The sequence below is a fragment of the Molothrus aeneus genome, chromosome 2 (genome assembly GCF_037042795.1).
Source record: "Molothrus aeneus isolate 106 chromosome 2, BPBGC_Maene_1.0, whole genome shotgun sequence".
In the NCBI taxonomy this organism is placed as follows: domain Eukaryota; kingdom Metazoa; phylum Chordata; class Aves; order Passeriformes; family Icteridae; genus Molothrus; species Molothrus aeneus.
This window is the reverse complement of record NC_089647.1, coordinates 11,754,527-11,765,918: the sequence shown is the minus strand read 5'-3', so window position 1 is coordinate 11,765,918 and position 11,392 is coordinate 11,754,527. Positions and strand designations below refer to the sequence as shown.

Sequence of the window (11,392 nt, the reverse complement as noted above, 5' to 3'; positions counted from 1 at the left end):
CATGAGTAGGGACTTGAGCTTATCTGAGTATTTTATGGTTCAGGAGAGGAAAAAATCAGTATCATTGCTTGTGTATGCAGGTGAGCCTATGAGTAAGTGGGCAGCAAAAAATCCCTGATTCTAGTTTTCAGAAGATGGATTCATCTCCACCTGCAAGTCTGTTGGTAAACCTTGTTGATTCAGTACCAAGGCAAGGCTCAGGTGAGAGAAGCATCTCTGAGAAGGATCAGAGGGTCCTGGTGCAGAACAGACTGTCCCTGAGCCAGCAGTGTCCTTGTGGCCAATGGGGATCCTGGGATGCATTAGGAGGAGCTTGGCCAGCAGGTCAGGGAGTGATCCTGCCCCTCTGCTCAGCCCTGGTGAGGCACATCTGGAGTGCTGTGTTCAGTCCTGGGCTCCTCCTCAGGGCAAGAGAGACATGGAGCTCCTGGAGCAGCTCCAGTGGAGGTTACAGAGATGATGAAGGGATGGAGCATCTCTCTTATGGGGAAAGGAGGGAGCTGGGGCCATCCTAAACTTCCCTGGCACAACCTGAGGCCAGGGTTTGGGTAAGAAAGTGAATCCATGGGGATGTGGAGAGGGTGGCTGGAGGGGCAGCAGCACTGCATCCCCTTCTGAGGAGGCTTTTCCTCAAATGCACAGGGGCAATGTGGGGACAGGGCTGTGTCCAGCCTGGCTGGGAGGGCTTTGGGATACTCGTAGGCCCCTCTGCTCCCCTGCCTGACATTGCAGAGCTAGTGACCACTGGTTTGTGTCCAGCATGCAGGGCCACAGCAGCTCTGAGCACTGCTTTGCTGTGGGGTGTACACATTGGGGCTCAGCAGGGCCCTGGGCAAGGGCCCAGGTCCTCTGTGAGCCCAGGGCCTGGTACAGGAGCTCTCAGGGTATCTGCCAAGGACATTGTCGTCCCAGTGGTTCCTTTTTTCTCCAGGTAACTGCATGCCAAGCTCCCCAGAGCCCAGACCAGCTCCCAGCTTCCTGCAGCCTCTGCCTGCCTCCCTCTGCCCCAGGGCAGCTGTGGGCAAACAGTCCCTGGCATTTCCTTCCTGGCAAGCAGCCAGTCCAGCCTGGCACACTTGTGGCCAGCTGGCAGCATTCACTGGGCAAGTTTGGCCTTGAGATGTTTGTTTTGGGGTGCTGGACTTTGTCTGCCTGGTCAGAGGATGCTCTGAGATGGGGAAGGAACTCAGGGAGAGCAATGAGCCTCCAGGTGGGAGCCAGTCTTGTGTCTCTGCAGCAACATCATCAATGTGTTGGTGTTGTCATCTTTGCAGGGGTTCCATCCTGTTGTCTCCTATCACAAAAGTTCCATACCTCCTTGGTGTTTCTCATGGGCAGCTGCTCAGAGCACTGACTCTTTCTCCTTCACAAAGCAACCAAGTGACTCCAGTTCCCTTCTCAAGGCCACCTCACTCTTTTATAGCCCTCTTCTTCTCACTGGTTACAGCTGTGGCCTGTTAAAGTCAGGCCTGTTCCTAATCTTTGATAATTGGCCCAGCTGCAACTCCTTTGGGGTGAGATTACTTTCTACATTATCTTTATTTTCTTATATTCTATCCCCCTACATGTTGGCAGCAGATTCCCAGGGCATGGAGCAGCATGAATACATGGACAGAGCCAGGCAGTGCAGGTGGGAGCTGCACTTCTCCCCTGGGGTGCCCACAGTCCTTCACAGCTCTGTGTGTGTGTCCCTGGGCAGGCCCCAGGGGTTTTGGCCTGGGGGACTGAACTCGGCATGGAGAAGGGCTGCCTCATCTCAGAGAGCAGGGTGCAGCCTGCTCAGGGAAGGTGTGGGAACCCAGAACATCCCTCTGGCTGTCCAGGATGGCCAAGACCCCTGCCAGGGGGCTCAGAAGGCCTGGCATGGAGCCCAAAACACCTGTGGTTTTGATTATGACCCATGGAGCAAATTACCAACCTTATATGAAGATCAGCAAGCCACAACAGTTTAAGTAGAATATTAGTGAAGTTATCACAGGGTGGAAAAGTAGATTTTGGGGTTTTTAGAATGGGGGTTCAGGAGGCAAAATGGAGGAATCTGGGCGTGTCCTGCCTTTCTTCTTCTTCTTCTTCTTGGCCTCCATCTTCTGCTGTGATGGTGGCACTTACAGATTGGTCTAGAGTAGAAGCTCACTGTCTAACATAGGTGATAGGTGTTGGAAAGTAATTGTAAACATTGTACATGTAGTTTTTAGTATAAAGACATAACACCACCCCAGGGGCAGGCAGAGTGCCTGCAACTGTCCTGCTGAGCGGACCTTGGCAGGGCAGGAGAAAATTTTTTATAGATAAGGAACAATAAACAACCTTGAGACCAAGAAATGAAGAACTTCGACTCATTCTTCAAGTGCCTGGGCTGGGAAAAGAGACTTTTAACAATCCCGAGGTCACAGCAACCCAGAAAGGCCCCAAGAGGAAGGCTGATGGCAGTGCAGGCAGCAGAGCCCAGGACAAAGGGCTCCTGTGTTCACCCAGCCCTTGGGACAGATGGTGGGGGGCTGGATGTGACTGCTTCTGCTTGACAGGTGCCTGTGTGGGAGAGCTGGAAGCTCCCTCATCTTCCTGCTTCAGGGAGTGAAGAGGGCTGGATGCTGGGAGTGCAGCACCACTGCTCTCCCTTTCTCCCCCTGGGGGTGCAGCACCCATCTTCTGGATGTCCCCATGTCTTGGCATGGCACTGATGTTGGTTGCTCTCTCCTCACAGCACGCGCCTGGCCATGCTCAGCAACAACCTGACGCACTGGAAGAAGCTCCCACTGCTGCCATCCCTGACTAACCAGCCGCACCAAGTGCTCGCCAGCGACCCTGTCCCCTTTGCAGACCTGCAGCAGGTGAGCGGGGCTGGGCTGAGCCCTGAGCCCTTGCCATGCTCCCCAGAGACACATCCTCGTCCTGGAGGAGCAGTAATGCCCTCCTGGCTTGCCCAGAGCCCTAACACAACTTGTCAGAGCTGAGGGCAAAGCCTAGGTCAGGTTTAAGGCCTTGCTAGAGGTGGGGGCAAAGCCCAAGACAGGCTTAGGGACTTGTTAGGGATGGAGGCTAACCCACAGCAGTTTCTTTGGGATAACTGGGGGTTTCAGTAGCCACCAGCGACACAGCCATGTCTTCGTGCCTGCAGGTGTCCCGGATAGCTGCCTATGCCTTCAGTGCGCTCTCACAGATCCGTGTCGACGCCAAAGAAGAACTGGTTGTACAGTTTGGCATCCCCTGAACCTGCCTCCACCACCGCTGCTTCAGCACTTTAGGTTGTTTTTGGTTTTTTCCCCATTTTTTCTCTCTTTATATCCCTTCCCTCCCCATGCTGCTGCCACAGAACTTGGACAGATACCCTGTTTCCTACTAAATGCCAAGGCGCCCATCATTGGCACATTGAGCCCACCTGCATTGCTTGAGGCTTTCTCCTCCTCGTGGGTGGGTGGGTGGGTGTGCGTGGGGAAGAGGCTGTGTCAGCTGGATGCTGCCTGGCACAGGGACAAGCACAAAGGGAACAGCCGGTGCAAGGAGGCCCCAGTGTGGGTCAGCACCATAAGCCAGGTCACCAGGATGGGTGGGCTGGAGCCAGGTAGATGTGATGCTCTGCATGGGGCCTGGTTGCTCCAACACCATACCTTCTCCTTTTTACATGTTTAGACCTTTATTTTGGTTGTTTGTTTTTGGTTGGTTGGTTGGTTGGTTTTTTTTTTTAATTACTATTATTTTTGCCACAGTAGATAAAGCCACGTTTATCCAGTGCTTGTCTCCACTGTTCTCTGCTGGACACAGCATGGACGTGATGGGGGAGCCATGCCCTGGTGAGGGGGGTACACACATCTCTCTGTCCCTTGTCACCTCTTTGATCATGTCCCATAGGGCCAAGAGGACAAGGGGACAGAGAAGGTATGATGACCCAGCTAAGGGGAAGGAAGCAGCTAAGATTCATAAATGCTCATGGTCAAAAGGAATGTACAAAGTCAGAGGGTTTCCAAATAATCAGAAAGTTTTATTAGTTAATTACACACTTGGTCTTAATCTCATTCTACGCTCACAGTGCAGGAACTACAACAAGGATGTTTTTCCAGTGCCGCCCCACAGTTGTTTATTACCAGCAGCCCTGGCTAGACTCAAAAGCCAGGACTATCTGTGTTTGAGACATACTCGTTAGGTCCGGTGCTCTGGGAGCGGGATGCTCGGTGTGTCGCGGTGGCAGGCAGCGCTGCCCCCTGCAGTCCGCCCTGTGCGCCGGGTCCCGCCCCCGCTCCTCCCCCGGTCCGGCGGTGCCCAATGGGCCGCGGGAGGGCCGGGCTGGCGCGGCCTTCGAATAACAGCGGCCCGGCCCAGGGCCGGAGCCCGGCTAGAGCTGGAGCCTCGGCAACCAAGCAGGAGATGAAGACGGACACGATTCCCCGGACACGGTACGGGTAAAGCTGACACGAGGCGGCCCCGCTGGTTCCCTCGGCGGATCCCCTTCCCTAAGCGCGGGCGTGTGGTTCTTCTTTTCCCGGGGCTTGGCAGAGTCGGAGCATTCGCCAGCGGCATTCGGCGGCCGCGTTCCTTGCGAGTTCCTTTGCAATCCCCAGCGCCGGTTTGAAAGAACCTTCTCCTTGTGCCCTTCCTGTGCCGTGCTCGGGACAGCCCCATCCTGCGGCCCTGAGCCTCCTCAGGCAGCCCGGGCGCTGCGGAGATGACTTCCGAGAGTCTCCGGAACAGCAGCGAGGGGTGAGCGTCCCTTCCCCGCCCGACTCCTCCCTGATCTAGCTGGTGACCCATAGGTTGAATCTGTGGCCGCAGGGTGGGTGCGTATCGGGGCTAGATTTTCACAGCTGCATGTGACTCCAGTCAGGTTAGAGAGAGATGGAGCATCGGGGGCCGTTCTCTGCCGAGCCCCGGCTTCCCAGAGCTGCGCTGGGGCCGGGAGCGAGTCTGTGCCGGCCCCACTGGCATTATTGTGTCACTCGGCCTGGGCAGGGTGACGGCAGTGAGCGCGTCCAGGCTCGGACTATTCCCCCCCAGTGGCGAGGCGCCGGAGGTTTCTGTGCCGTGCGCCTTTAACGAGCGCGGCCCCGCCGCGGTGACGTGGGGTGGCGCAGGGCCAGGAAGGGGAACCGCCGCCTGCCAGCCCCGCCGAAGAGAAGCTCAACAACTTTTCTTTTGTGCGTGGCCGCTGGCTCCCCGGCCCTTCCCGGCTTGCCGCGCTCATGGGGCTAACCCCAGCTCCGCCGCCTCGCCGCGGCGTACGGCTCCCTGGGCCGCGGGTGGCCGCGCCGGGCTCGCCAACACCCAGCGCTCGGGTCGGCGGCTGCTCTCCCCCTCTGCCCCGCGGCTGCTGCGGGCCCGTCCATGCCGGGGGCTGCCGTGGCTCGCTCACCCCGCCCGGGTGCTTCCCGCAGCCGGACCCTGGCCCAGAACAGCCCGGGGCCCGCGGGCTTTGCGTCCCCCGGCGCGTTGGCCCGTCGGGAGCTCCGGAGCGCGGGCTTGCGTAACGCCGTGTTGTGACCGGAGCGGCGCAGGGAAGGAGGGGAAGGACAATGCCGCCGCCGCGGCCGCCGCCACCTCCGGAGCTCGTTCCCCGGTCCCCGCCGCCCCCCTGCAGCTGCTCTCGGCGGGGATGCGGCTGGAAGGCGCTCACGGCCGCTGGCGGGCTCCCGACCGCTTCCCGCCTGCCATCACGAATGGCACATCCTCACGGAGGGTCATGGAGTTGTCTCAGGCGCTCAGGGTGGCCCGTGTCACCAGTGACAGGCCAGGCTGGGACCGCGGCAGCAGCGGGTAGCCCTGCCTGCCCGTCCAGATCTCACACCAGGCGCCAGTGTGTTCGCAGACTGGTTCTGGTAAAACCCAGCTCGACGCTGGTGGGACACGGTTTTCACCCAGGATCTGTCCGCATCCAGCGCTGCACGAGTGCTTTGCCCGGTGCCTTTGGGTGGATTTTTAGAGAGAGGTCTTGGCTGTGCCACCGGGGGGAGGGACAGTAGTTGCTGAGGGACCCAGCCGTGGGACAGGGAGCTGGGTTTTAGCCAAATTGGAGGGAGGACCTGTCCTGCTGAGGATCCCATGTGTCCCAGCTGGACTGACGGCAGCGGGAGCTCTGTAGTCCCCAGAGCCACCGTGACTGGTTGGCTGTGCTGCGCCGAGCAGCTGCAGATCCCAGCCAGGCTCCTGGCCCGTCATGGTGCGGGTGTCCAAGTGCAATACCGGCTGAGGAGCCCCCTCCGTATCTGGGTGACTTTTTGGCTCCCAGCGGTCCCCTCCCCTGGAAGACTGCCAGGGTGGCACCGGGGGCAGCCAGCGTGGAGGCAAAGGTCGCTGTGAAGGGGACCTGGCAGTGATCCCAGATCCCGTCAGGGCAGCTCATCCCTGCTCCCACCCAGTGCAGCTGTGGGCTCCCTGTGCCCCCAGCAGGTGGTTCTTTCACTACAGCAGTGGAAGGGGAGCTGGCAGAGTTTCAACGGCTTGGCCACTGCCTTGCTGGGCAAGAAATGTTAGTGACATTTGGAGGTGAGGGAGGGAGGAAGGCACAGCAGGAGAATGAGGAGCCTGAGCAGCAGTTTTCCATTGACCCCTTGTCAGGATCCTAATCTGTGGGAGTGGACCAGACTGCTGCTCATCATTGCTCCCCACTCTGAGCCTGTGGGGAAGCAGGAGGATGCTGGCTGCTCCTGCACAGCTGGCCAGATGCAGGGACACGTCCTTCCTTGGCGGGCACAAATGCCTGGTGCTGGGCCTAAGGCATTTAGTAACATAGTTACTATACTTTACCTTTTTTGTTGTTTTTAGGTGTGGGCAGGGACCTGATAGGCTGGCGGTGATGTCTCTTCAAGGTGAAGAGTCCCTTGATTAGGAAAGTTCCCCCTCCTGTGCCAGAGCTCACTGCATGGGTGCTGCTGCCAGCTCTGGCAGCTTCGAGGCTCAATGCTGGGGCTTGTCACAGGAGGGATTGTGGTTGGGGCAGGTCCTAGGGTAGCCAAGTTCCTACTGTTCCTGGGCAAGTGGGTGTTTGCAGGAGAGGCCTTGCTCACCCTTCCTGTTGAGCAACCAGAAATGCTGGAATGGCTTGGTCTGGTCATGGAAGCTGCCTGGGAGATGGAGCTGAGCCAGAAGCAGGCAGCAGCTGTACTGCAAAGGGGTTGTTGGATCTGTCTTACAAAGCACTGCTGTGCCCAAGCAAAAATTCATAGAATGGTTTAGGTTAGAAGGGACTTTTAAGCTCATTCAACTGGAGTGCTCTGCTATGGACAGGGAGACCTCCCACTGGACCAGCTTGCTCCAAGCCACATCCAGCCTAGCTTTGAACACTTCAAGGGACAGGGCAGCCATGGCTTCTGTGGGCAACCCTCACAGGGAAGAATTTCTTCCCAATATCCCATCTTACCCTGTCCCCTGTCAGTGGGAAGCCATTCCCTCTTGTCCTGTCACTCCAGGCCTTTGTCCAAAGTCCCTTTCCTGCTCTTTTGAACCCCCTTTAGGCACTGGCAGGGGCTCTAAGGTCTCCCTGGAGCCTTCTTTTCTCCAGGCTGAACACCCCCAGGTGTCTCAGCCTCTCCAGAGAAGAGGGGCTCCAGCAGTGTGATAAATGGGACCCGTGCCAGACTCCCAGATGTGGAGCTGTGGGGATCATGTTCATCTGTTCTCTGGGAAGGGGTGGTTTAAAGGGGTGGATTTACTTTCACCCCCAGACCAGTCTTGCTGTCCCCTGCCAGGACTGGAGGTGGCACAGCACAGTGTTGTCTTGGTTTCTGCCTTCTGACTGTCCCACCCCATTTCTAGGTGAACAGCACAAAGGTTTGTCCTGATCCTCTCAATGATCTGTCCCAGCTCCAGGACTGTAGTGTCTTCATCAGAATTATCCACAAAATGTGAGTATGGGGAGCTGTGTGCACATTTCAGACCACACAGCTGGGTCTGTGCTGTCCCTGGAGCCATGGCCTCAGCCCCCAGGAGCTAAGAGGCTCCTGTCTTGGGCAGGGTGGGAGTGGGGGTCTTGGGGTGTTTATTCCTCCTCTGGCCTATGAGATACTGAGATCTCCATCTCCTCTATGGCACTGCACAGCTGGAGTCTGCCTGCAGAGCTGTTGGGTCCCACAGAGCTGCCCAGGGAATGTTTTGGTCAGAGTTCCTGTCGTTTGAGACTTGTTATCACATCTGGCACTTAACATCTGGGTTCACTCCTGGCATTGTAGAAAAGACCTGAGTGCTGCTGCCAGTGGCATAAGGGTTCCTGCAGCTGCATAGGTGATTATCCATTTCTCTTGATGCTGCTCTGGTGAGGGAACACCCAGCAAGTTTTCCTGAGTGGCTGCCTTGGGATCCTGAGGAAGAAGCCTTGTACCTGGAAAGCAGTGTAAAGAATGGCAGTTTCTGCCTCATGAGGTGCTGCAGCCTGGGGATGTCAGGCTGCTGCTGAGTGTAGTGTGGTCAGGATGGAGCCTGTGTGCTCTGCCCTGGGACCTGAGGTGGCTGGGCAGGGGTGGGAGGAATGCCTCCTTTAGGAATTGTGTTTGTTCCCTGGGAGCAAGGGGCAACTAAAATCTACAGGCCATAATGGACATCAGAGGTGGGACAAAGCCAGGTGGCTAAGGAGCTGACAAAAACAAATTGAGAGGGTGTGAGGCTGCCATGAATTGCTTTCAAACCCTTGCGGTGGGAGGCTCACTGGGAGCCTGTCTGCTGTAATTACCTCCTGCACAGGGTAAGGAGAGCCTGCCTGGAGCAGGGATCTGCCTGCAGTGGGTGGGGAGGAAGGAGCTGCCTGCACCACAGATATATTTAGTCAGACCTGGTTAATCTCCTGGGTCTGTGCTCCAGCTGGGATTAGTAGGGATCCTGGTGGTGTGTGCTCTCTAAAGAGGCCTGGCCATTGCTTGATAAAGTGGGGTGGCAGCAGGGCAGCTGCCACAGCAGCTGGCTGATCTGAGAGCTCCTGGTGGCACAAGAGAAAGTCTGTGAGGAGGAGCAAATCCTCGTGGCAGCCCCTGTCTCAGGCCAGGTTCTTGTTTTTGGTACCTTGGGAGTAAGAGACAGTACTGAAGCAGTGCTGGTCAAGCATGATTGGTGTGGGTTTTGGGTGTGCCATTTCTGAGCAGCACTTGGGTTTAATAACCTTTGTGGGTCTCCTCCAACTCAGGATATTCCATGAACTGGTGGCTGCTCAGGAAGAGTGTAGTCACAAATAAGTGCAAGAGGAAGCTTCAGCCTTCCCAAAATCCAGCAAGAAAAGCCCGAGGCTGCATGCACGGACTGGCCCCTGTGGTGCTTCCAGTCAGTGGGGCCACCACGAGCTCCCTGTGCTGTGCTGGATGCTGGGGCTGGCAGGCAGAATAGGAAGCAGTGCCAGGGGGGTGTTTGCTGCCTGGCTCCAGCAGGGGGATTCCGGGGGATCCGCTCCGTGTGGTTGGTCCTGGCTCTGCTGGCCCTGGTGTGAGGGCAGAAGGGAGAGCAGCGCCCCAGAGGCAGCCCTGGCTCAGCAAACCCCGCTGCACAAACCTCAGCGTTGGTCTAATCCCTCCAGAAGGAGTTAATGCACACCTTGCACTCTTCCAGCCACGGGAGCAAGGAGGGGGAGTCTGTGCTGGAGCAGCCGCTGCCAGAGAGGATCTCCTTCATCCATGGTTTCCTGCAGAGTAAGACCCTCCGCTGGTGCTGGGGAAAGCGACTGCCCCTGCTCGGTGCCCCTGACCTCTGAGAGAGGGTGGTCTGCTGTCTGCAGCTTCCCTCTCCACAAAGTGACCCCCTCACCCCACATCAGCATCTTTGTGAGGTGCCAGCAGCTTTCCTGCAGCAGCCTGTGGAAGAGGAAACTTCCAGATGGAAATCCTTATCAGAGTCTGGGTTCAGAGCAAAGGAGGGTCTGGGTGTGAAGGGCAGGGTGCCAGTGGCTGCTCTGGTGATGCTGCCTGGAGCAGTTTTCCTAGCTGGAAAAGTTCTTCAAATCCCGGTGGAAAAGCCTTTACCTGAGCAGAAATCCTGGGAGGGGAAATGGGAAGTATCTCACACTCTTTCTCAGCCTTTCCTCAAGGGAAAACACCATATCCCACCTTATATACCCCCTCCAGAGATGGAACTCTCTGTGCTGATGTTGGAGGCAAGACTGGGATTTAGATTGGGGTCCCAAGGAGAGGAATGAAAGTTGGTCAGAGCTAATGGCCAAGGCTGACCACTGGGATCTCAGCTCTGGAGCCCATCCTGCCCCATGTCCCTTCTCCCTGGGGATGCATTACAGTGCCCTCCTGGCCATGAGTGCCACCTCAGGGGAGGCAGTGTGCCCAGTGGCTCCCGTATGACTGGGAATTCTGCTTTATGTTGCAGAGCACTGCAGGTACAATTCACTGCAGACACTCGTGGACAGGAGAGAGGCCAGGACCAAGTGACTGAATATGATATTGAAGAAGGCAACCACTGGACTGCTGTGGACAGAGGGGGAGACGATGATTGTTTTGTTTCTGAGGAAGAATCAGATTCATCAGTCACAAGCCCAGCAGACTCAAATTGGGAAAGAGTCCTATCTTCCCCCGATTCAGAACATCCCCTGCCTCTGCCCAAGTCAGGAGATCCTCTGAAAAAGACTCAACAATTCTCCATAATGGACTGGGCAGCAGTAAGACACAAAGCAATAAAAAGATTTTGATCTAGCTAAAGAGCTGCTCATAGCCAAGCCAGTTAGAGAAGATGCTAATCCAAGATGGGAACCATTAAATTATGATGATATTAAAGATTTGACACAAGTGGTAAGGGAAAATGGATTAGGCTCACCATATTCAAGCAATTGCTGAAAGGAATATATAGTAATGTAGGTTTAACACCCTATGGCTGTCACTCTATCTCCTCCATAATATTGACAGAATCACAATGCATCTTATGGGACCTGAAGTGGAGAAATTCTTGAATAGATTACTTGAAACTTATGCTGGATTGACACTGGCAGATTGAGCAGGAGACCCTCCACGTGACAGGTCTGAAGATCAAGCAGCTTACCTGCCTAGAGTAATGATATCAAAAACACTGCTTGCAAAGCCCTGCTGCTGACTCAGCCAGTGGGGAATCCAGGAGGGACTTACACAGAAATAAGACAGGGGCCAGTAGAGCCCTATTCAGCATTTATTGACACAAGCTCTAGAGAGACAGTGTGAAGATGATGTGGCTCATCCCTTCTGCTTCACAACTTTGCTTATGCAAACGCCAGTGAAGGATGCAAAAAGGTTATCTGAAGCTTGACTGATCCCAAACCTGCCTTGCCCCAAATGATAGAGGCTTGCAGTAAAATTGACAGCCCTCAGCACATAGTGACCATTCTAGCAAATACTCTGGGAGAGAGACTTGGAAAAGCTTTTACAAATCAGACAGAAGCGAGGGCTGAGAAACTTGCAAAAACCCTCAATGCCCTCACCTTGACATTTCAGCAGAACAATAAGGCATTGCA

General features: G+C 56.0%; 1 protein-coding gene and 1 long non-coding RNA gene across 2 annotated transcripts; both read left to right on the top strand.

The window, feature by feature from the left end:
• Positions 1-647: 647 nt before the first annotated feature.
• LOC136567868 (ragulator complex protein LAMTOR1-like) lies at positions 648-3,225 on the top strand. The gene is made up of 4 exons (XM_066567646.1): positions 648-906; positions 1,564-1,630; positions 2,705-2,831; positions 3,119-3,225. The coding sequence occupies exons 1-4, from the start codon at positions 648-650 to the stop codon at positions 3,209-3,211; spliced, it is 546 nt and encodes a 181-aa protein (XP_066423743.1). The 3' UTR covers positions 3,212-3,225.
• Positions 3,226-4,274: 1,049 nt separating this feature from the next.
• Positions 4,275-10,697, top strand: LOC136571502 (uncharacterized). Its single transcript, XR_010785709.1, has 4 exons — positions 4,275-4,391; positions 7,744-7,832; positions 9,517-9,596; positions 10,282-10,697. It is a non-coding gene; the product is annotated as an uncharacterized lncRNA (long non-coding RNA).
• Positions 10,698-11,392: the final 695 nt, after the last annotated feature.